At 39.1% G+C, this 23,641-nt stretch overlaps 1 protein-coding gene across 1 annotated transcript in view; it reads left to right on the top strand.

Moving 5' to 3' along the window:
• GRK3 (G protein-coupled receptor kinase 3) overlaps positions 1–23,641 on the top strand; it is a 164,743-nt gene that overhangs the window by 22,899 nt on the left and 118,203 nt on the right. Inside the window, 1 exon segment of the mRNA XM_017853173.1 lies at positions 18,644–18,720. Within this exon segment, the coding sequence (XP_017708662.1) occupies positions 18,644–18,720 (77 nt within the window).

Here is a 23,641-nt window from a genome sequence, read left to right as displayed (position 1 = left end):
CTCCTATTTGCTTATGAAAGAGGAGAAATATAGCTCTGTTCCGCCCGGCTCACTGGTGGCCAGTTCAAAGTTATGTCTCTTGTTCCCTGAACATCGCTGTTATCCTGTTCTTTTTTTAAGATGCCCAGATTTCATATTGTTCAAACACACGTGCTCTACAAACAATTTGTGCAGTTGATACAATCACAGGGTCCTGAGGTGACATTCATCCTCCTTAGCTTACGAAGAAGATGACAGGATTAAGAGATTAAAGTAAAGACAGGCATAGGAAATCACAGGGATATTCAATGGGGAAGTGATAACTGTCCCTGAAATCTTCACAATTTATGTTCAGAGATTACAGTAAAGACAGGTGTAAGAAATTATAAAAAGTATTAATTTGGGAAACTAGTAAATGTCCATGAAATCTTCACAATTTATGTTCTTCTGCCACGGCTTCAACCGGTCCCTCCGTTCAGGGTCCCTGACTTCCCGCAACAGAGAAGTGCTCGAGGGGTTGGATACCCCATTCTTCATGATGTGCTTATTTCACACCGCATGTCTATCTCAAGACGTCTCATGTCCCCATAAATATATCTACCTCCTGTGTACCCACAAAAATTACAAAATAAATAAAGAAAATAAAAATCATGACTGTCCATTGTGGGAAATGATACAGCAGTGATGTACAGCAAACAGTAGGAACAGAAGTGGGAGGGCTCACCTCTGCAGAGTTGGGGAGGGCTGCATAGTGTTGGTGACCCCTGAACTGGGTGATGGAGGATAGTAGGAGATTTTCATGTGAATAAGAAAGGGCATTAGAGGGAATGGTATGTACAGCGTGATGGAGCTGTGGAAGAGCCTGTGTCTTTCATGAAAGGTGAAAAAATCAAGTGTGGCTGCAGTGTAAGAAAGACAACTCCATGAAAATGCTCCCTGTAGTACTGTAAGGGGTTTGGACATTGGGCAAAGCGAGAGGCCCTTGCAATGTGTTTTAATTTTTTTTTTGAGACAGAGTCTCACTCACGCTGGAGTGCAATGGTGTGATCTCGGCTCACTGCAGCCTCCACCTCCTGTGTTCAAGCAATTCTTCTGCTTCAGCCTCCCGAGTAGGTGGGATTACAGGTGCCTGACACCATGCCTGGCTAATTTTGTATTTTAGTAGAGACGGGGTTTCACCATGTTGGCCAGGCTGGTCTCGAACTCCTGACCTCAGGTGATCCCCCTGCCTCGGCCTCCCAAAGTGCTAGGATTACAGGCGTCAGCAGCCCTTGCAGTCTTTTAAATGAGATGATTACATGGTCCAATTTATATTTTAGAAAAATTAACTCTTGGAAACGAGGCTACATCCTCCCTGCATAAGGCTCCCTGACCCCAGTCTCTGTCCTCTAATAATACCATAGCCATAAAACATAGTCTCTTCATTATTCCTGATTTAAAGGATTTTGATGAAAAGGCAAATGAATTCTGAAATGATTCTTGTAACTAATTTATTTTTATTTTTTATTTTTTGAGGCAGAGTCTTGCTCTGTCACCCAGGCTGGAGTGCAGTGGCGCAATCTTGGCTCACTGCAGCCTCTGCCTCCCAGGCTTAAGCAATCCTCCTACCTCAGCCTCCCAAGTAGCTGGGACCACAGACACGCACCACCATGCCTGGGTAATTTTTTTATAGTTGTGGTAGAGATGGGTAATATGGTTTGGCTGTGTCCCCACCCACATCTCATCTTGAACTGCACTCCCATAATGGCCACCTGTTGTGGGAGGGACCTAGTGGGAAATAATTGAATCACAGGGGCGGTTTCTCCCACACTGTTCTTGTGGCAGCGAATAAGTCTCACAAGATCTGATGGTTTGAAAAGGGGAAACCCGTTTTGCTTGGTTCTCGTTCTCTCTCTTGCCGGCTGCTATGTAAGACGTGCCCTTTAAACTTCCACCATGATTGTGAGGCCTCCCCAGCCACGTGGAACCATAAGTCCAGTTAAACCCTTTTTCCTGGATAAATTACCCAGTCTTGGGTATGTCTTTATCAGCAGTGTGAAAACGGACCAATACAATGGGGTTTCACCATGTTGCCCAGGCTATTCTCAAACTCCTGAGCTCAAGCGATCCACCTGCCTCAGCCTCTCAAAGTGCTGGGATTACGGGTGTGAGCCACTGTGCCCTGCTTGTTGTAACTAATTTAAAGGGATAGTTTCGTGTATAAAGGTTCAGTTTCTTTGATTAGATAAGCTGAGGACCCCATAACTTTATTTATCCTTCAGCTGGTGTCTGTTTGGGGATGATTTTTGTATCTGATGACTGTGGGCCAGTGAAAATCAAGTATATTTAATGTAACCTTAATATCTAGTTATATTGCAAAGAAAAAGGCATTAAAACAGAATGTGGATTATCAAAATATTGTAGGAAAAGCACAAAATAAATTTGTAGTTAGCTTAATTGGGTTGTTATCGGAATGTAGATTATCCTGTGCTGAATTGTTTAATACTATGCAAATTATATGAGACTTTCCTGTAAGAGACAGAAGAAACTGAGGAAACTCAAAGAGTTGACATTAAACTATTTAAGATTCTTTTACAGACTACTTCAGAATCCTGATGGAGTTTGGTGGTCTTAAATCTAGTGGTCAAGTTTTTATTGTGACTTTGGATAACAGAGCTCTATTCTGTGTGCTTGATGAGTGGTTTGTGGAAAATAGTAACTACATATAAGAAAAGTAGTTTCATTTTGGGGGAATGGAATCTTGATATGACTGTGTGGTCATTAAAAAAATCTGTCTTTTGGTTTTCTTGATGGTCAGTAATGGCAACAATTCTCATTTGTGTGCTGCTTATAGTTTATTAATTTTTTTTTTTTTTGAGACAAAGTCTATCTCTGTCACCCAGGCTGGAGTACAGTGGTGAGATCATAGCTCACTACAGCCTCAAACCCCTGGGCTCAAGTAATTCTCCTACCTCAGCCTCCTGAGTAACTGAGACTACAGGTTCATGCCACCATCTTGGCTAGCTTTTTAATTTTTTTTGTAGAGAGGGGTTCTTGCTATGTTGCCCAGGCAGTTCTCGAACTCGTGGCCTGAGGTGATGCTTCTGCCTCAGCTTCCTGAAGAGCTGAGATTATAGAACCACCAAGCCCACTCACTGCTTATAGTTTAGAAAGCACTCTCTTACAGACTTGTTCAACCTTTACAACTACCTTATTATGTACTGCTAGTTTTTCTAGGCAATATGTTACCTATTAATTATAATATTTGCTTAAATGCATTTTATTTTGGACATTAGAATCAAACAGTTAAACCTCAGATAGAATATGTACGCTCTTAATAATGTGAGGTTATCTAGCTATGTCCTAAAGATTGTAGTTTACAAGGTGTTGACGTACAACCTAGCCCACCTATTCTTGGCCCATAGGGAGCAGATACCTGGTGGCTGGTCTTTCAACCACTTTCGTAGTAGAAAAAAACCAAAATTATAATACAATATTTATTATACTTTACCATGCATTTATGTAGCAGTACCCCAGTAGGCCATGACAAATAGGGCTGGTATATTTCCAGCCAGTTGGTATTAAATTAACACAAGTCATTATGCCTCCAAGCGGTATACAGTGTATAATGTACATAACTCTTATTTTGGTGAGAAGTGTAAAAGTAATAACCCTGGACTCTGGAGGCCAGAATTTGATGCTTTAAAACTTTGTATAATGAAAATTTTAAACATACACAGAAGGAGAGAATAGGAGTATGAAATTGATATAGCCATCACTCGGCTTTCTCAGTTACTAATACTGTATTAGTCTGTTCTCAAACTGCTAATAAAGACATACCTGAGACTGGATAATTTATAAAGGAAAAAGGTTTGATGGACTCACAGTTCCACGTGGCTGGGGAGGCCTCACAATCGTGGTGGAAGGTGAAGGAGAAACAAAGACATGTCTTACATGGCAGCAGGCAAGAGAGTGTGTGCAGGGGAATTCCCCTTTATAAAACCATCAGATCTCGTGAGACTTACTAACTTTCAGGAAAACAGCATGGGAATGATCTGCCTCAGTGATTCAGTGACCTCCCACTGGGTCCCTCCCATAACATGTGGGAATTATGGGAACTATAATTCAAGATGAGATTTGGATGGGGACACAGCCAAAGCAGATCAAATACGTAGCTAATTTTGTTTCATCTATACCTCCTATTTCCCTGAGATTATTTTGAAATATGTCTAGAGATCATACATATATAATTTCATCTTTAAATATTTCTATATGCATTCCTGAAAGATAAGAACTCTTTCAGAATACAAAAGTGAAAGTGGAATACAATGCCAATGCAAAAAAAAAAAAAAAAAATGCTCCCTTAATATTATCAAATAGTCAATGCATATTCTCATTTCTCTATTTTTTTGAAAGAATACTTTTTTACTTGAATTGAGTTTTTAAATAAGGTCCATACATTATGCTGGATTATTATTTCTTTTGAGTCTGTTTTGACATATACATTCCTCTGCTATCATTATTTTCTCTTGAGACTTTTTGTTAAAGATATCAGGTCATTTTGTTGTGTAGTTTCCCCACACAGGGTTTTACTTACTACCTCCCAATGGTGTAATTAAAACAAACAGGCTGGGTGCGGTGGCTCACGCCTGTAATCCCAGCATTTTGGAAGGCCGAGGTGGGTGGATCACGAGGTCAAGAGATGGAAACTATCCTGGCCAACATGTTGAAACCTCATCTCTACCGAAAATACAAAAAATTAGCTGGGCATGGTGGCAGGCGCCTATAGTCCCAGCTACTCAGGAGGCTGAGGCAGGAGAATCACTTGAACCCAGGAGGCAGAGGTTGCAGTGAGCTGAGATTGCACCACTGCACTCCAGCCTGGTGACAGAGCGAGACTCTGTCTCAAAACAAAAAAACAAAAAACAAACAAACAAATAGCATTATTGAGGTGTAATTAACCTAAGATAAACAACATATTACAAGTGCACAGTTTCCTGAGTATGTCTACATTGGCAAAACCATTACCAAAATTTAGATAATGAATGTCTCAGTTGTCTTACCAACTGGGTGTTCTACAATTCAGTTTGATTTTGACACCACATTACGTTAGCACTGTTAACGGGGTTAGCACTTAACCCCTCCCCACTGCTAGGTTAAGGGCTCATTCCCACAAGACTGCCCCAATTCAGATGCCAGCTAGGAATGGGGTTCCCAGTCTCCCATACTTCTGCCTGGCTGACCACAAATTCACGGGCTCCCATGACCATCCTTGCCGGTGTGCTATGTCACTAGAACGACTCACCGAACTCAGGAAAATGCTATCCTTGTGATTATTTTATTATGAAAGATGCAACTCAGGAACAGCAAAATGGAAGAGGTACATGGTGCAGGGTCTTGCAGGGAGGGGTAGAGAGCAGAGCTTCTGTGCCCTCTCTGAGTGCACCACCTTCCCATCTCATGATGTGTTCACCCGAAAGCTCTCCAAACTCTTCAAGAGTTTTTAAGCAAAGTAGGCTTGATTGCAGGAAGTTTTGGGTGTTGGTGACAGAACTCAATCCCCAGCCTCCCTGAGGTCAGGGGATGAGGGTGAAAGTCTTAACCCTCTAGTCACACTTTTTGCTTCCTCTGGCAACAAGCCCCCATATTGAGCTATCTAGAAGCCCACCAAGAGTCAGCTCATTAGCATAAACTCAGGTATGGTTGAAAAGGGCTCCTTAGAAATAAAAGACACTCCTATCAGGAAATTTCAAGTGTTTTTGGAGCTCTGTGTCAGGAACCAGAGACAAAGACTGAGTATGTTTTTTATTATAGCACATGCACCATCCTTAAAAGTTTGCTTCTGCCTCTTTGTAATCAAACGTTGTGTATTTTTTGGGGGGTCTGGCTGCTTTAAATCCGCACAGTTATTCTGAGATACATCTGTGTTTTTAAGTGTATTCATAGTTCATTCCTCTTATTGCTGAGTACTGTTTCATTACAGTGATACCCGTATTTACTTACCCATTGTGGCCACTGTGTTGCTTCCAGCTTTTGACCATCACAGATAAAACTGCTGAGAATATCCATGTACAAATCTTTGTATGGATATATGCTTTCATTTCTCTCAGGTAAAATACCTAAAAATGGAATGGATTTATCATATGGTAGGTGTAGTTTAACTTTACTTTCTAAGAAGCTGCCAAAATGTTTTCCAAAGTCTGTGCTTCATTGGACATTTCCACTAGCAGTGTGTGAGAATTCAGTTACTCCACATCCCCCCCAACATTTGGTCCTTTGTAACTATAGCCACTCTAATAGGTATGTAGTGGAATCTTCTTGTGATTTTAATTTGCTTTTTCCTAATAATGAATGATGCTAAACAACTTTTCATATGCTTATTTGCCACCCACATATCTTCTTTGAAGTGTCTGTTCAAATCATTTGCCCATTTTTTATTAGGTTATTTTCTTATTCTTGAGCTGTAAAGGGTCTTTATTTATGTTGGGTGCAGATCTTCAGGTAGATGACTTGCCAGTGTTTTCTCTCAGCATGTGGCTTGTCTTTTCATCCTCTTAAGTGTCTTCAGAAGCAGCAGTTTTTAATTTTGACGAAATTAATTTATCAGTTTTTCTCTTATTGTTTATGTTTTTGCTCACATGTCTAAAGTCTTTGCTTGAACTAGTCACAAAGTTTTTTTTATATTTTCTTTGAGAACTTTTATAGTTTTAGGCTTTATATTTAGATCTATGGTCCATCTCAAATTACTTTTTAGAAACAATAATTGCAGCTTTAATTTTAGATTTAAGGGGTACATGTGCAGGTTTGTTATGTGGGCATATTGTGTGATGATGAGATTTGGGGTATGATTGATGCCATTGCCTAGGTAGTGAGCATAGTACCCAATAGTGTTTCAACCCTTGCTCCCTTCCCTCCCTCCCCCTCTTTCATCCCTGGTGTCCAAATCCAACAGCACATCAAAAAGGTTATGTCCGTGAGTACCCAGCGTTTAGCTCCCACTTATAAGTAAGAACATGTGGTGTTTGGTTTTGTGTTCCTGTGTTAATTTGCTTAGGATAATCACTTCCTGCTGCATTCGTGTTGCTGGAAAGGACATGATTTCATTCTTTTTTATGACAATACAGTATTCCATGGTGTATATGTACCACATTTTCTTTATCCAGTCCACCATTGATGGGCACCTAGGTTGATTCCTTGTCTTTGTTATTAATGGAGAGTGCTGTGATGAACATATGAGTGCATGTGGTTTTTTTCTTTTGGTGGAACGATTTATTTTCTTTTGGAAAGAAAATAAGTATATTCAGTAATAGGATTGCTGGGTTGAATGGTGATTTTTTGTTAAGTTCTTTGGGAAATCTCCCAACAGCTTTTCACAGTGGCTGAACTAATTTACATTCCCACCAGCAGTGTATAGGCGTTCGCTTTTCTCCAAAGCCTTGCCAGCATCTGTTTCTTTCTTTCTTTTTTTTTCTTTTCTTTCTTTCTTTTTTTTTTTTTTTAAATAATAGCCATTTGACTGGAGTGAGATGGTATCTCATTGTGGTTTTGATTTACACTTCTCTGTTGATTAGTGATATTGAGCATTTTTTCATACATTTGTTGGTTGCTTGTATGTCTTCTTTTGAGAAGTGTCTGTTCGTGTCTTTTGCCCATTTTTTAATGGAATTATTTGTTTTTTTGTTGTTAAGTTCCTTATAGAATCTGGATATTAGACCTTTGCCAGATGCATAGTTTGTGAATGTTTTCTCCCATTTTGTAGGGTGTCTATTTACTCTATTGATAGTTTCTCTTGCTGTGCAAAAAGCACTTTAGTTTAATTGGGTCTCACTTGTCAATTTTGGTTTTCTTTGCAGTTGCTTTTGAGGACTTTTTCTGCATTTTTTGAGGACTCTTTTGTATATACTAAAAGGTGGGGATCCAGGTTCAATATTCTGCATATTAGCTAGCCAGCTATCCCAGCACCATTTATTGAATAGGGAGTCCTTTCCCTGTTGCTTATTTTGGTTGACTTTGTCAAAGATCAGACAGCTGAAGCTGTGTGTGGTTTTATTTTTGGGTTCTCTCTTCTATTCTACTGGTCTATGAGTCTGTTTCTATATCAGCACTATGCTGTTTTGGTTACTGTAACCTTATAGTATAGTTTGAAGTTGGGTAATATGATCCTCTATCTTTGTTCTTTTTGCTTGGGAGGACTTTGGCTATTTGGGCTCTTTTTTTGTTCCATATTAATTTTAGAATATTTTTTACTCATCCTGTGAAAAATGACATTGGTAGTTTGATAGCAATAGCACTGAATCTGTAGCTTGTTTTGGGCAGCATGGCTATTTTTACAATATTGATTCTTCCAATCTGTGAGCATGGAATGTTCTTCCATTTGTTTGTATCATCTATGATTTCTTTCATCAGTGTTTTGATGTTCTACTGATAGAAAAAAGTCATGGAGGAGGGACTCCTCAATAACTCATTCTGCAAAGCCAGCATTACCCTGATACCAAAACCTAGCAAAGACACAGTAAAAAAAGAAAACTACAGGCCGACATCCCTGATGAACACAGAGGCAAAAATCCTCAACAAAATACTAGCAAACCAAATCCAGCAGCACATCAAAAAGGTTAATTCTCCATGATCAGGTAGGCTTCATTCCTGGGATGCAAGGTTGGTTCAACATATGCAAACCAATAAATGTGATTTACCACATAAAAAATTAAAAACTGGCTAGGTGTGGTGGCTCATGCCTGTAATCCCAGCACTTTGGGAGGCCGAGGCAGGCGGATCACGAGGTCAGGAGATCGAGACCATCCCAGCTAACACAGTGAAACCCCATCTCTACTAAAAATACAAAAAATTAGCCGGGTGTGGTGGCAGGTGCCTGTAGTCCCAGGAGGCTGAGGCAGGAGAATGGTGTGAACCTGGGAGGCGGAGCTTGCAAGTGAGCCAAGATTGCGCCACTGCACTCCAGCCTGGGCAACAGAGTGAAACTCCATATCAAAAAAAAAAAAAAAAAAATTAAAACAAAACCATATGATCATCTCAATAGATGTGGAAAAAGCTCTCAATAAAATCCAGTACACTTCACATTAAAAACCCTGAACAAACTAGGCATCAAAGGGACATACCTCAAAATAATAACAGCTGTCTATGACAAACCTAAATACAATATCGTATTGAATGAGCAAAAGCTGGAAGCATTCCCCTTGAGAACTGGAACAGATAAGGATTCTCACTCTCTCCACTCTTATTCAGCATAGTACTGGAGCAATCAGGCAAGAGAAAAAATAGAAGGTATCCAAATAGGAAAAGAAGGAGTCAAACTATCTCTTTGCTGATGATATGATTCTATACCGAGAAAACCCTGAAGACTCTGCCAAAGACTCCTGGAACTGATAAACGACTTCAGTAAAGTTTCAGGATACAAAATCAATATACAGAAATCAGTGGCATTTCTGTACACCAATAACGTTCAAGCTGAGAGCCAAATTGAAATGCAGTCCCATTTACAGTAGCTGCACACACACAAAATATTTAGGAATACATCAAATTACTTTTTGTATGTAGCATTAGACAACCAGTCACATTTTTTGAGCTAAAAATAAAAATACGCAAGATATTAAAAATACAAATAGGAACTGAATATCACAGTGAAGAAAATTACAAGTAGAGCATGAGGGAATAGTCAAGAATTGTAGGAAAAAATAAAAATATAAGCACACACTAGATTTCTCATGGTTAAGAAATTAGACTTTTTAAATAAATAAAAAATTGCCGGGCATGGTGGCTTGCACCAATAATTCAGCCACTTGGCAGGCTGAGGTGGGAGGATCTTTTGAGGCCAAGAATTTAAGACCAGTCTGGGCAACACAGTGAGACTCTGTCTCCAAAAACAAGTAATTACTGGGTGTGGTGGTGTGCACTTGTAGTTTTTGCTACTCAGGAGGCTGAGGTGGGAGGATGGCTTGAGCTCAGGAGTTTGAGGCTGCAGTGAGCTATGATCACACCACTGCCCTCCAGCCTGGATGACAGAGCAAGACCCCCTTTGTATGTATGTATGTACGTGTAATATACATATATAATATATATGTATATTTTTGCATATGTATATGTGTACATATACATGTATGTGTGTATTTATAAGTATAAAATGTTCTACTTCAAGGAAGATGATTACATGAAGGTGTATAAGAACCACCACCACCAACCACCCTCTACAGGAAGGGAAGAGTAAAAATCATATCATGGTAGGAATTGTATGGAAAAATTGGAAACTCAGAATGGAATAGGTAGTAAATTGCTAAATTTGGTGACTGTTTTAGAATGCTTCTGGAACACTTCTTCAAGAGTATTCATGGCGAAAAATGAGAGTCATGGTAGGTGAAAAGCCAATGGTCATACATGAAATGTTAGATGAATCAAATAAATGAGGTCTTTTAATTTACTAAAGAAAAGGACTGCCATTCTTCAAAAAGAAGTAATGTGATCTATGAATAGCGTTTAGACTCAATTGAACTATTCTGCTTCAATCAAGGAAATATTTGACAATATGAAAAGTGAGAGATGCAGAACATTTTAATCTCTCGTTTTTACTTTTATATTACATGCATTTTAAACATCTGTTTGAAAATGTTATCAATAAATTAGCAATTTCAAAACAATTTAAAACTATCGTTTGATTTATTCCCTCAGAACTTTGAGACAGGAGAGTACTATGAGTGACTTCTCATAGCTAGGTGTCATTAAATGCAGGGGCCAGCAACCGGCTAATCTATGTACTGTTACAATTAGTGATAGACCATCCCTGGCAGAGTCTTAGCATGTCTTGTAACTTGTTTGAAAAATAAGCCCTTTCTCTTCATTCATATCTTTATTGAGTCTCATAATTTACTTGATACTTACCATGGCTCAAGTGCTGAACTTATATTCACAGAGTTTAACTAATCATGGCACTTGATTCATGGTACTCTCTCATTATTAATTTATGCATGGCCTTCTTTATTTTGTAGTCATTGAATCATTCATTAATTCATTTTAAATAAATATTATAAGCACTTATAGTACCAGCATGAGAACAAGGATACTGAGAATAATTTCTTTCTACTGTGAGTTCCTTCCCCATTCCGTCTCCTGGCCCTGTGTTTCCCTTCCTCCTTCTCCCTGTAGGCAGCCACTCATGAATTGCACATTACGCACTTCCCTGCCTTTCAGAAATATATGGTTTTATTACATACATGTATTTCTATAGATTATATTTTTAGTTTTGGATTTATAATTAAGGTCTCATGCTCCATGTCTGAAAGTTGTGGGACAATATCAAATGTTCTAACATACGAGTAAGTGAAATATCAGAAAGAGAAGAGAAAGAGCTGACTAAAAACATATGTAAAGAGAAAATGGCTGAGAATTTTCCAAAATCAGTGAAAGATGGAAAACTGGGAGGGGTAGGAGAAAGGGTGGGGAAGGAAGAAATTTGTTAAAGGATATAAAATTACAGCTAGATAAGAGAAATACATTCTAGTGTTCTGTAGCCCTGTAGTTAACAGTAATACATAATTTCAAATAGTTGGAAGGAGGACATTGAATGTTCCCATCACAAAGAAATGATAAATGTTTGAGATAATGGGTATGCTAATTACCCTGATCTGATCACTATGCATTGTATGTATGAAAACATCACAGTGCACCGCATGAATATGTACAATTATTATGTGTCAGTTAACAAAGCTAAAATAATGTTCAGAGAACCCCAGGCAGGGTAAAGGTAGGGAGAGAAAGCATACCTCTAGATACCTTATAGTTAAAAACCAACAATAAAGAGAAAATCTTTTTTTTTTTTTTTTTGAGACAGAGTCTTGCTCTGTTGCCCAGGCTGGAGTGCAGTGGCATGATCTCGGTTCACTGCAAGCTCCGCCTCCCGGGTTCACGCCATTTTCCTGCCTCGGCCTCCCGAGTACCTGGGACTACAGGCGCCTGCCACCACGCCTGGCTAAATTTTTTATTTTTAGTAGAGACAGAGTTTCACCGTGTTAGCCAGGATGGTCTCGATCTCCTGACCTCGTGATCCGCCCGTCTTGGCCTCCCAAAGTGCTGGGATTACAGGTGTGAACCACCGCGCCCAGCCGAAAAATTCTTAAAGAAGCTAGATAAAGAAAGGCAGCCAGATTAAAACAAAATGTATGTATAGAGGAACAAACATAAAAATTATAGCACAGTTCTTATATAACCTATGCACGCAGACGACAGTGGAGTGACATCGAGTGCTGAGAGAAAACAAACCTGCCGACCTAGGATCCTATACCCAATAAAAATATCTTTCAAAACTAAAGGCAAAAATAAAGACTTCTTAGAAAAACAAGAGCTGGGAAAATTCATTGCTAGTTAGCCTGCACTACAAAAGATGTCGGAGGAAGTGTGTTGGGCAGAAGGTGTATGGTACCAGGTGACATTTGGATATACACAAAGAAATATAGAGCACCCGCAATAATATAGAAGCCATTGAATGTAAAGACATTGCATATCTAAAGCCAAAATAGTAAAAATATATTGTGAGGTTTAGAACACTTAGGAATAAAGTGTATGACAATAACAGCACAATCACAGGACATGGAAATGTAAAATTTTATTTAGAGGTAGATTATGGTAAGTAAAGATGTGTATTGTAAACCCTAGAGCAACCCCTAAGGAAAAAAAGAAAGAAAAGAGTTAAAACAATCAATAGGGGAGATAAAAATTGAATCATAAGAAGAAGGCAAGAAAAGAGGAAAAGGGAACAAAGTACAGACAAAAGCAGGTTCAGTGTTATTAAGATGGCAGTTCTGGTCCTGGCATGGTGGCTCACGCCTGTAATCCCAGCACTTTGGGAGTCTAAGCGGGGAGGATCACTTGAGCCCAGGAGTTCAAGACCAGTCTGGGCAACATGGTGAGACCCTGTCTCTATAAAAAAAATTATAAATTAGCTGGGCACAGTGGCATGCACCTGTGTTCCCTACTACTTGGGAGTCTGAGGTGGGAGAATTGCTTGAGCCCAGTTGGCCAAGGCTGCAGTGAGCCATGATCTCATCACTATACTCCAACCTGGGCAACAGAGACCCAAAAACAAAAAGATGGCAATTCTTCCCATATTGATCTATAGATTCACTGCAGTCCTGTTTGAAATCCAAGCAGAATAGGCAACACAATTTTGAAAAAAGAACAAAGAGAACTTAGACTGGTTTGACCACTTCCTGTAGAGCTGTCGTCATCAACATGGTGCGACACTGGCATAAAGAACATAGAAAATGGGCCAGGCGTGGTGGCTAACGCCTGTAATCCCAGCACTTTGGGAGGCTGAGATGGGCGGATCACGAGGTCAGGAGATTGAGACCATCCTGGCTAACACAGTGAAACCCCATCTCTACTAAAAATACAAAAAAGTAGCCGGGTGTGGTGGTGGGTACCTGTAGTCCCAGGAGGCTGAGGCAGGAGAATGCCGTGAACCTGGGAGGCGGAGCTTACAGTGAGCTGAGATCGCGCCACTGCACTCCAGCCTGGGTGACAGAGTGAGACTCCATCTCAAAAAAAAAAAAAAAGAAAAGAAAAGAAAAATTGGATATTCATATGCAAAACCAAAGACAAAAACAAACCAAAAACCCTTAGATATTTACCTCCCACCATACTCCCAGAATAACTCCAAATTGATCATAAATCTGCATTTATGAGCTAAAACTCTAACACTTCTAGAAGAAAGCATAAGAAAAAGTCTTTGTGACCTTGGGTTAGGCAAAGAATTCTTCGCTATGACACCGTTAAGCACAATCCTTAAAAGAAAAATATCGATAAATTGGGTTTAATCAAAAATTTAAAGCTTATCCTTTAAAGATACCACGAAGCAAGTGCAAAGACGAATTATAGACTCTGAGAAAATATTTGAAAATCACATCTATGATAAATAACTGGTATCTATAAAGTATAAAGAACTCTAAATTGAATATTAAGATACCAGTCCTCCTCAAAATGGACAAAATATTTGAATAGCCAGCTCACTAAGAAGATACATGAATAGCTGATAAGCACATGCGAAAATGCTTGTCATTACTCATTAGGGAAATGCAAATCAAAACCACAGTGCGACGCTACTTCACACCCACTAAAATGGCTAAAAGAAAAAACTCAGAAAATAAGTATGTTCAAGGAGAAACAGGAATTCTGTGTGGCTGATGGGACTCTGAAAGGTATAGCCACAATAGAAGGTGGTTTGGCAGTGTTTTAAAAAGTCGTACTAAAACATATTTACCATATGATCTAGCTAATTCACTTACATGTATCTACCTAACAGAAGTATGCAGATTGTTTAAACACTTCAATTAAAAGAGATCATCAGGTAGGGTGAAAAAGCAAGATCCAGCTATACAGTCAGCTGTCCATATCTGTAGGTTACAGTCAGCTGTCCGTATCTGCAGGTTTTTTTGTTTTTGTTTTTTTTTTTTTTGAGATGGAGTCTTGCTCTGTCACCCAGGCTGCAGTGCAGTGGCATGATCTTGGCTCACTGAAACCTCTGCCTTCCAGGATCAAATGATTCTCCTGCCTCAGCCTCCTGAGTAGCTGGGATTACAGGTGACCGCCACCACAGCTAAGTTTTGTATTTGTAGTAGAGACAGGGTTTCCCCATGTTGTCCAGGCTGGTCTTGAACGTCTGACCTCAGGTGACCCACCTGCCTCTGCCTTCCAAAGTGCTGGGATTACAGGTGTGAGCCACCGTGCCTGGCCATATCTGCAGGTTGCATCTGGGTATCCAACCAACTGCAGATCAAAATATTTGGAAAGAAAGAAACAATGAGAAATAACAACACAACAACAAAAATACAAATAAAAACCAATACAGTATAGCAGCTATTTACATAGCATTTACATTACATTAGGTCTTATAAGTAACCTAGAAATGATTTAAACTATTCAGGAGGATGTGCGTAAGTGCTCTGTAGATACCACACCATTTTATATAAGGGACTTGAGCATCCTAGGATTTTGGGATCTGAGGTGGGTCCTGGAACTCATGGCTTGTATACCACGGGATGACTATCTGTTGTGAACTAGAAACTTATTTTAAACGTGAAGATGTAAATCCTTAAAGGTAAAAAGACAAAGATAATACTGTATAAGCACTAACCAAAAGAAAGCTGGAATGACTTGATTAATATCTGATGAAATATAATAAAAGATTATAAACAGGCATTAAAAAGCTACATTTCATAATGACCATGTGGTTGTTTCATCACGGTAGCACAACATTGTTCTTAAATTTTCATGTACTTAACAACAGAGCAGTAAAATATATAACAAAAACAGAATTGCAAAGAGAAATAGATTTACAATTATAGTTGACGGTTTCAACACTCTTCTCTCAGTAATTTATAGAAAAAATAGACAGAAAATCATTAAGGATATAGAAAAATCTAAGCAACACTATCAACCAGCTTGACCCAGTTGACATTTATGAATCAGTCTGTGCAACAGCAGCATGCACATGCCCTTTAAGTATACATGAACCTCTCAAAACAGTAGATCATATTCTAGGCAATAAAACACCTATCAACAAATCGTAAAAGAACTGAGTTATTCAAAGTATGTTTTCTGACCATCAGAGAATTAAAATAAAATTTAATAACAGAAGGATAACTAGAAATCTCCAAGTATGTGGAAATGAAGGAACACATTTCTAAATTATGAATAGATCAAGGAAGAAATCTCAAGGGAAATGAAAAGAGAATCAGAGTAGAATGAAAATGAAAATAGAATGTATCAATATCTGTGAGATGAAGTTAAATCAATGCCTAGAGGGAATTTTATAATTTTAAATGGTTACATTAGAAATAATTTAAATCCATTGATCCAGTTTCTTAAGTTAGAAAAGAAGCAATGATGACAATACAATGTGTGTGTAAGGATAGACATACAGATCAATGCAACAGGATGGCCCAGAGATAGACCTGCACATACTTAGTGTTGAACCAACAAAGGTGCCAAGAAAAAGAATAGAGAAAAAGAAAGAAGGAAGTCTTTTCAACAAGTAACACCCGAATAATGAAATATTATACGGAAAAAAAAGAACTTTGATTTCTACCTTGTACTCTATACAAAAATTAATCTGAAACGGATATTAGACCATATTTGTGTTCACACAAAATCTAAAAACTTTAAAATTTATAAAGGAAAATATAGCTTACAGTCTTCATGACTTTGAGGCATAAAAGACTTCTTAGCACAGACTGTCCATCATAGAAATGTCAATAAATTGGAACTCATCAACTAAGCACCTCTACTCTGAGAAGGACTCCTTGAAGAAAATGAAGAGCTAAGGTGCTGCTAACTGGGAGAAAATCTTAGCATCACATAAATCTGACATAGGACTTATTTCTGGACTAAGTAAAGAAGTTGTACAACTGAATAATAAGACAACTCAATTAAAAGATAGACCAAAGATTTGTCTACACACCTCTAAAAGGAAGAGAGGAGAATTCCAATAATCATGTACTAACATGCTCAACGTCATTATTCATTAGGGAAATGCAAATTAAAATACAAAGTACAATAAGATACTACTACACACCCAACAGAGTGGCTAAAATTTAGAAAGACTTACAACCCAAGTGTTGACAAGGATGTGGAACAACTGGAACTATCATACATTGTTGGTGGGATTGTAAAATGGTACAACCAGTTTGTAATATAGTTAATCAGTTTTTCATAATGTTAAATATGATTTTCCACATGACCAACAATTTCACTTCCTGGTGTTTACCTGTGAAAAATGAAAACGCATGCCCATAAAAAGACTTATACATAGATATTTAAAGCACCGTTATTTATAGAAACAACGCAAATGTCTGTCAACAGATGGCTGGGTAAACAAATTGTGGAATATTCATGCAATGGCGTGCTGTTTGGCATTAGAAAGGAATGAAATACTTATGCACAAATAGCAATTTGGATGAAGCTGTCTTGTGTCAAACAAAAGAAGCCAGACACAACAGACAACATAGTGTGTAATTTTATTTTATATAAAATTCTAGAATTGGAGCGTGTAATCTATGTTAATAGAAAGCAGGTTAATAATTGCCTGGATTCTAGAATATGGGGAGATTGATTGTAAAGGGTGCTTTTTGGGGCAATGGAAATATCCTGTATCTTAAGATAATAATTACATAGGTGTATATGTTTGTCAAAAGCACATTTAACAATATACTTTTTTTTGGTTTTTGAAGACAGAGTCTCGTTCTGTCCCCCAGGCTGGAGTGCAGTGGCACGATCTCAGCTCACTGCAACATCTGCCTCCCAGGTTCAAGTGATTCCCTTGCCTCAGCCTCTCTAGTAGCTGGGACTACAGACATGCACCACGACACCCAGCTAATTTTTGTATTTTTAGTAGAGACGGGGTTTTACCATGTTGTTCAGACTGGTCTCGAACTCCTGACCTCAGATGATTCGCTCGCCTCGGCCTCCCAAAGTGCTGGGATTACAGGCGTGAGGCACCTCGTCTGGCTAACAATATACTTTAAGTGTGGATTTAATTATATATAAATTATACCTCAATTTGTTTTAAAAGGTAAAAAAAAAAAAAGTAATGCTAATTTGTTGTTCACTCCCACCATCAGTGGATAATAGAGATTCAATTTTCTACTTTTTCCATTTGGATAATCACTTTTGGGGTTCACTTACTGAATAATCCATCCTTTCCCCATTTTTCTAACTTGCTACTTCTATTATATGTCAAAGTTGAATGTATGCGTGGCTCAGTTTCTGCACTCTTCCATTTCCTTGATCAGTTCGTTTATCCTGTCTTTATTATTTTAACTTCATAGTAAGCCCCAGTATCTTTATTCTCTTTCTTCAGAAGTGTTTTATTGATCCTGTATTTCTTGTGTAAAATTTAGAAAGAGCTTATTTATTTCTATGTTCTATGAAAACCCTATTGGAAAGTTGATGGGGTTATATTGATTTCATAGATAAATGTGGGTAGACTTTAAACTTTTACAGTATTAAATTTCTTTGTTGATCACTGTGGTATATCTTCCTATTTATTTAGATCCTCTTTAATGTCTCCCAGTACAATTTGTAATTTTTCCCATAAAGTTCTTGCACATATTTTGAAAGAATAATTTCGAAGTGTTTGCTGTTTTTTATTTTATTGCAAGCTAAATCTTTTAATTATGTTTTGTGCTTTATTGTTGGTGTATAAAAATATGATTTTAAAAAATGTTAATGTATATCTAGGGAACTTTTGCTTTTGTTTTAGAAAGAAGCACATTTATTGATGAGCAGAATTTGTGGTGGGGGGGCACATGCACGTGTGGTGTGTGCGTGTAGAATGTGTGCTGTGTGCATGTAGGGTGTGTGCATGTGTGTGCTGCGTGCAGACACATTTGTGAATATTTTGGAAAGCAGATATATTGAGGGTGGGTTTTCGAAGCCCTGAAGTTATTTTCTGCAGTTGAGTTTCCATGTGTTAATGTTGGCCCTGTGTCGCAGGAGGGGATGGTGGCTAAGTCCGTGAAGTTTCCAGCTTTTAGGCTAGTCTGCATTTCATGCAGTCATGGTAAGAAGCGTCTCTTGTAAAGCTGGTATCTTTGAGTCAAGACACCCGTATCTCTCTCATCCTGGGGATGGTTACTCACAATGTAGGCTGTATTGTTAAAAATGTGTCACTCTTCCCTTCCAGTATCCGGAGTGTGATGCAGAAGTACCTTGCAGAGAGAAATGAAATAACCTTTGACAAGATTTTCAATCAGAAAATTGGTAAGTCATTCTTGTTCATTTGCATACCGTAATTTCAGTGATGAAATTGGGTGATACTATAGTAATAAATGAATGCACCCTCCAGTGCTTTATATCCTCTATAGCTGCAGCTGGGAATAAAGGAAATTTCATGTAATTAATAAGGTATTTAATAATGACATATTCCTAGTAGCATAGTCTATTAATAAGCTCTTGGGAGATGGGCATTTCTAGGATTTTTACATGAAATCAGCGTTGCTGAATGTAAGAAAATAGGATATTCCTTTCTTTTCTTTGCGTCTTGCCTGCCTCATATGGTTACTGAGGTGGTTTGCTGGGGAGCTGTGTGTAATAGTTGTAACATTATTTTATGACTGGAGGAAATTACTTTATGAAAATTCCAAGAAATTAAAGTTCCCTAGAACTCAATTTGTGCTCTGTTTCCATGATTAACAGACATAGACTGATAGATCCCTTTAAGACTGTGTATCCTTCGAGATAATTCTGGGCTTGCCCTTTTGTTTGCTGATGAGGAAAGGTAGACACAGGGAGGTGGAGTGACTTGTTCTGATTCCCAGTTCTCCTTCTTCTTTATTCCGATAATAAAATAGTAACCAGTAAATAATAAAATAATTACGAGTAGAAGCTGGTGCAGAAATCTTTGGATTTTTGTAAACCACTTTATCTGGTTTACAAAAATCAACCTGTCTGTGAAGATGGTCTTTGGTAGATACAGCTTCTTTGATCACCCATGAAGTACAATGGGGAAGGCGGACAGAGTGGTTTGGAGAAGCAGAAGACATGTGGTCTGTCTGTGCCTGAGCACTGTGTGTGGAAAGCGATTGGTCTTTGCCATATAGAGATATTTCATCCTGCTCCTCAGGAGCTGGTTGGGGAACAGATAAGTTAAAAGAGTTTGGCTTTCATTTTGTTAGTTCTCACGGCTTCTCATTGTTTTCATGGTATGTGGTTACTATAAGCTACACAGATGTTCTCCTTTGCTTCTGATTTTGTACTAAAAAACAAAATAAAGCTCGTGATAACAAGAGAGAAACTCTGTATCTCTGGGAGTGGAGGGAAAAAGGAATTATCTTTTATTTGCTAGTTAAAGATTTTTAAATTTCTTTTTGTGGATTTATTGAGGTATATTTCACATAGCATACAGTCCACACATTGAAAGTAAACAGTTGAGTGACTTTTTGTGTATTCACTCTCATACAACCATCTGTACTGCCTAATTTTAGAATGTTTTTATCACCCCCAAAAGAACTTGTACCCATTAGCAGTCCTTCTGCCTTCTACCCTCCCTCAGCTCCTGGCAACCATGAACTGAGTTTCCGCCTCCATGGATTTGCTTGTGTTGGACGCGCCACATGAAGGGAATCACACACTGTGTGGCCTTTCGCACTGGGTTTCTTCAGCATAATGCCTTCCAGGTTCGCTCTGGTGGCAGCACGCATCAGAACTTCAGTCTGCTTTCCCTTCAGCTCTCATTCCAGTTTCTGAAATGCATCGAGGATTCTTCTTTTTGTTTTCTGTTCTTCTCTCTCCCTCCTGTGGCTCCTTTCCTGTCTACAATCCCCCTAAACATACATACAGCCCCCCAAACATGTATTTCCCATTGCTTGGATTAAAACCTTACCTGACCCTGGCACCGGGAGGCTCTGACCTGAGCACCCATTGGCATTACTGTGGCCCAGTAGTATCTCAGCTGCACAGATTGTTCCCTGAGAGCAGCCTCACTGGGCGCTGATGGGCTCTGAATCTTATCTGAAGTTGTTAAACTTTGTTTAAAGAAATACTTTCTTCTCTTGCCTTCAATTTGTGAGCTTGGATGTGGTCAGGAGAAGCCGAGTTTGAACTTGGGAAGGTCATGGTCACAGGAAAGAAGAGCGGCTGATGGAGGCTTAGGGAGAGCGCACGCCGCCATCTGTAATTATGTTTTGACAGAGCTGTGTGGTGTTGGCCTACTCCCCATTTTTCTCTGTAGTAGTCTCACTTTCTGCCTGGTCTCAGGGATTGGGGGAGAGTGGAAAGTGGGCCTTGGTGGGAGTAAATGTGTCTGACACTCCAGGTCTTCCTTTTCCAGGTTCCATTTGCGCCTTCCGGCACTGACTCCATGCATTCCTGCCTTACTCTTCCCCCTCGCCATCCTTCCTTCCCTCTCCCCTCATTGTTTTGCTGGTCCTCTTGTTCTGTGTCACCCTCTTACCTGCCTACCCATCTGCTCCTTTTCCCTCTTTCCTTACCTCCCAAGCTCCCTGACACATAGGATCACCATAGGGCTTGGGGACTGCCCTCCAATGTGTGCTGTGGGCAGTTGGTAAAAATGGTTTTCAAAATGAAAACCATAGAAGTCTTTAATGTACTTGGCCTCTGAGGCATTGCCGAACTGGCAGATTGTTTGGCTACACCCTGAAGTGCCTGTTATTTCATTACTTTTTATCTATAAAAGTAGGGATAATAATAGTTCTGGTCCATGAGGCTGTTGAGAGGGTTTAGCTGGTGGTGTCCATGAAGCCCTTAACACGACAATTGGCTCTCAGCAGATGCTCAGTGAATAGAAGCTAATTGTTTATGTTAAAAATTTTCAACGTGCAGAAAGTAGACTAGAATAAGTAACCCCATGTGTATGTATATGGATGTGTGTGTGTATACATATATTTACATCACCTAGATTTGATATATTTCACCATCTTGCTATACTTTCTTTTCCCATCCTGTCTTTTTTTGTGGTTACTGAATTAACAAAGCAGTCACAGCATTTTGTCCTATATGCATCTCTAAAAAGCGTGCATGCTTTCTTATACAGCCACAATACCTTTATCCCAAACATGAAATTTATCATGATTCTTAGTGTACTCTAATACTGAGTTTATTGTCAGATTTCTCTGATTAACTTAAAAATGTTTGTTTGTTTTTAACTCTTGGTTTGAATCAGGATTCAAATACTGTTCTTGTATTGTAATTGGTGGTAATATTTCTTGTAATCTAGACAATTCCCCAAACATTGCCCCTGCCAGCACATGCACAGGTAATTAACTTACCGAAGAAACTGGGTCCAATGTGTTGTAGAATGTTCCATGTTCTGGGCTTTTCTGACTGCTTCTTAATGGTATCATTTAAAAATTATTTATGTATTTATTTTTTGGGGACAGAGTCTTGCTCTGTTACTCAGGCTGGAGTGCAGTGGCACAATCTCTGCTCACTGCAACTGCCACCTCCCAGGTTCAAGCAGTTCTTGTGCCTCAGCCTCCTGAGTGGCTGGGATTACAGGCATGCACCACCATACGCAGCTAATTTTTTTTTTTTTTCCCGGTAGAGACAGGATTTCGCTATTTTGGCCAGCTGGTCTCGAACTCCTGGCCTCAAGTGATCTGCCCACCTCGGCCTCCCAAAGTGCTGGGATTATAGGATTATAAGTGTGAGCCACCATGCCTGGCCTTTAATGGTATCATTTAAATTATACTTGTGTTTCCTACATTTCCTATAAACCGAGAGTTCACTGTAACAGCTTAATGAGGTTTAGCCTCAGCTGCTTTTTGGCAGGAGCGCTTTATAGGTGGTGCTGTGTACGTCGTAGCAGGAGGCACACGCCACTTAGGGTCTCTGTAGTCAGGTCTCTAAAGTGGGCTCAGATGCGGTCGGTGTCAGTTTCTCATTGACAATCATTGTCTCAATCAGTTATTTTGTTAGGGATCAACTTAACTAATGTTCATTAAGACATATAATTTCTATATAAGGATGAGGATAAAAGTAGCTGGCACTTAACCCTTTTCTTCTGAATACTGGCAATTAAAACCAAACAGTAGAGTTTATTAGGGACTTACAAAATGGTGAGTTATCTAAATACACGATTCCTTCTGCATTGATTACTTTGATTCCTCAGTGAGAGGATATTTAGTTGCCTTTAAATATAGTTTAATTAGAAAGGTGTTGTTGGTGCAACCCCATGACCCTTGCCTTGTGGTATTGCCCCCATGCATAACATGGCTGAAAGAGATTCTGCAGGTGGAATTAAGATGATTGTCCGAGTGACCTTAATCTACTCACATGTGTCCTTTAGAAGCAGCATTTCCTCAGGCCGGCAGAAAGGAGGAAGTCAGAAAGATACGAAGCTCAGGAAAGATTCCACACACTGTTGCTGGCTTTGCAGGTGGAGGGCGTGTGGGTGCTCACTAGGAGCTGAGAGTGGCCCTGGCTGGCAGCAGCGAGGAAACAGCCACGTCCATCCCACAACCGCAAAGCACAGAATTCCATCCATAACTGGAATGGGTTTGGAGGCAGATTCCTACTCAGAGCCTGTAAATAAGAACCCAGGTTGACCGACACCTTGAATTTGTCCTGGTGAGACCCTAAGCAGAGAGCCCAGTGGAACCCACCCACGCTTCTGACCTGCAGAACTGTGAGATGATACATGGGTGTTGTTTTTAAGTCACTAAGTTTGTGGTGATTTGTGGCATAACATGAGAAAACTAATACAGCAGGCGAAATCTCCATTCATTGTTTTTAATTGCCACTATTCAGAATAAAGGGATTACGTGACAGTTACTTTTATCCTTATCCTTATAAAGAAATTATATCTTAATAAATATTAGTTAAGTTGATCCCTTACTTGCTGTCAGTAAAACTTACACATTTAGATATTGACGCACTGTGTTTGGTTTTAAGGGGATATTGGTTATTGAATAGACAGGAAAATCATTCTATCAGTTATAGTTAAGATTCTTTTGTGACTATTTTTCTTCTTTAAGATACACTGAAATTGTAACTTCATCACATGCAAGTGAGGCACATGGCATTTGATAAAGTCCATCTGCCTGTGGACAGTCTACTTAGCTTCTCTGTCTGCATGTTCACTCCTGTTGGAGGAGCATGTTTGAAATTATAAGGAGACTCCAAAATAGATACTTTTTTTTTTTTTTTTTTTTTTTTTTTTTTT

The sequence above is a fragment of the Rhinopithecus bieti genome, unplaced genomic scaffold (genome assembly GCF_001698545.2).
Source record: "Rhinopithecus bieti isolate Rb0 unplaced genomic scaffold, ASM169854v2 scaffold_2314, whole genome shotgun sequence".
NCBI classification, from domain to species: Eukaryota; Metazoa; Chordata; class Mammalia; order Primates; family Cercopithecidae; genus Rhinopithecus; species Rhinopithecus bieti.
This window is presented reverse-complemented; position numbering and strand designations above follow the sequence as displayed.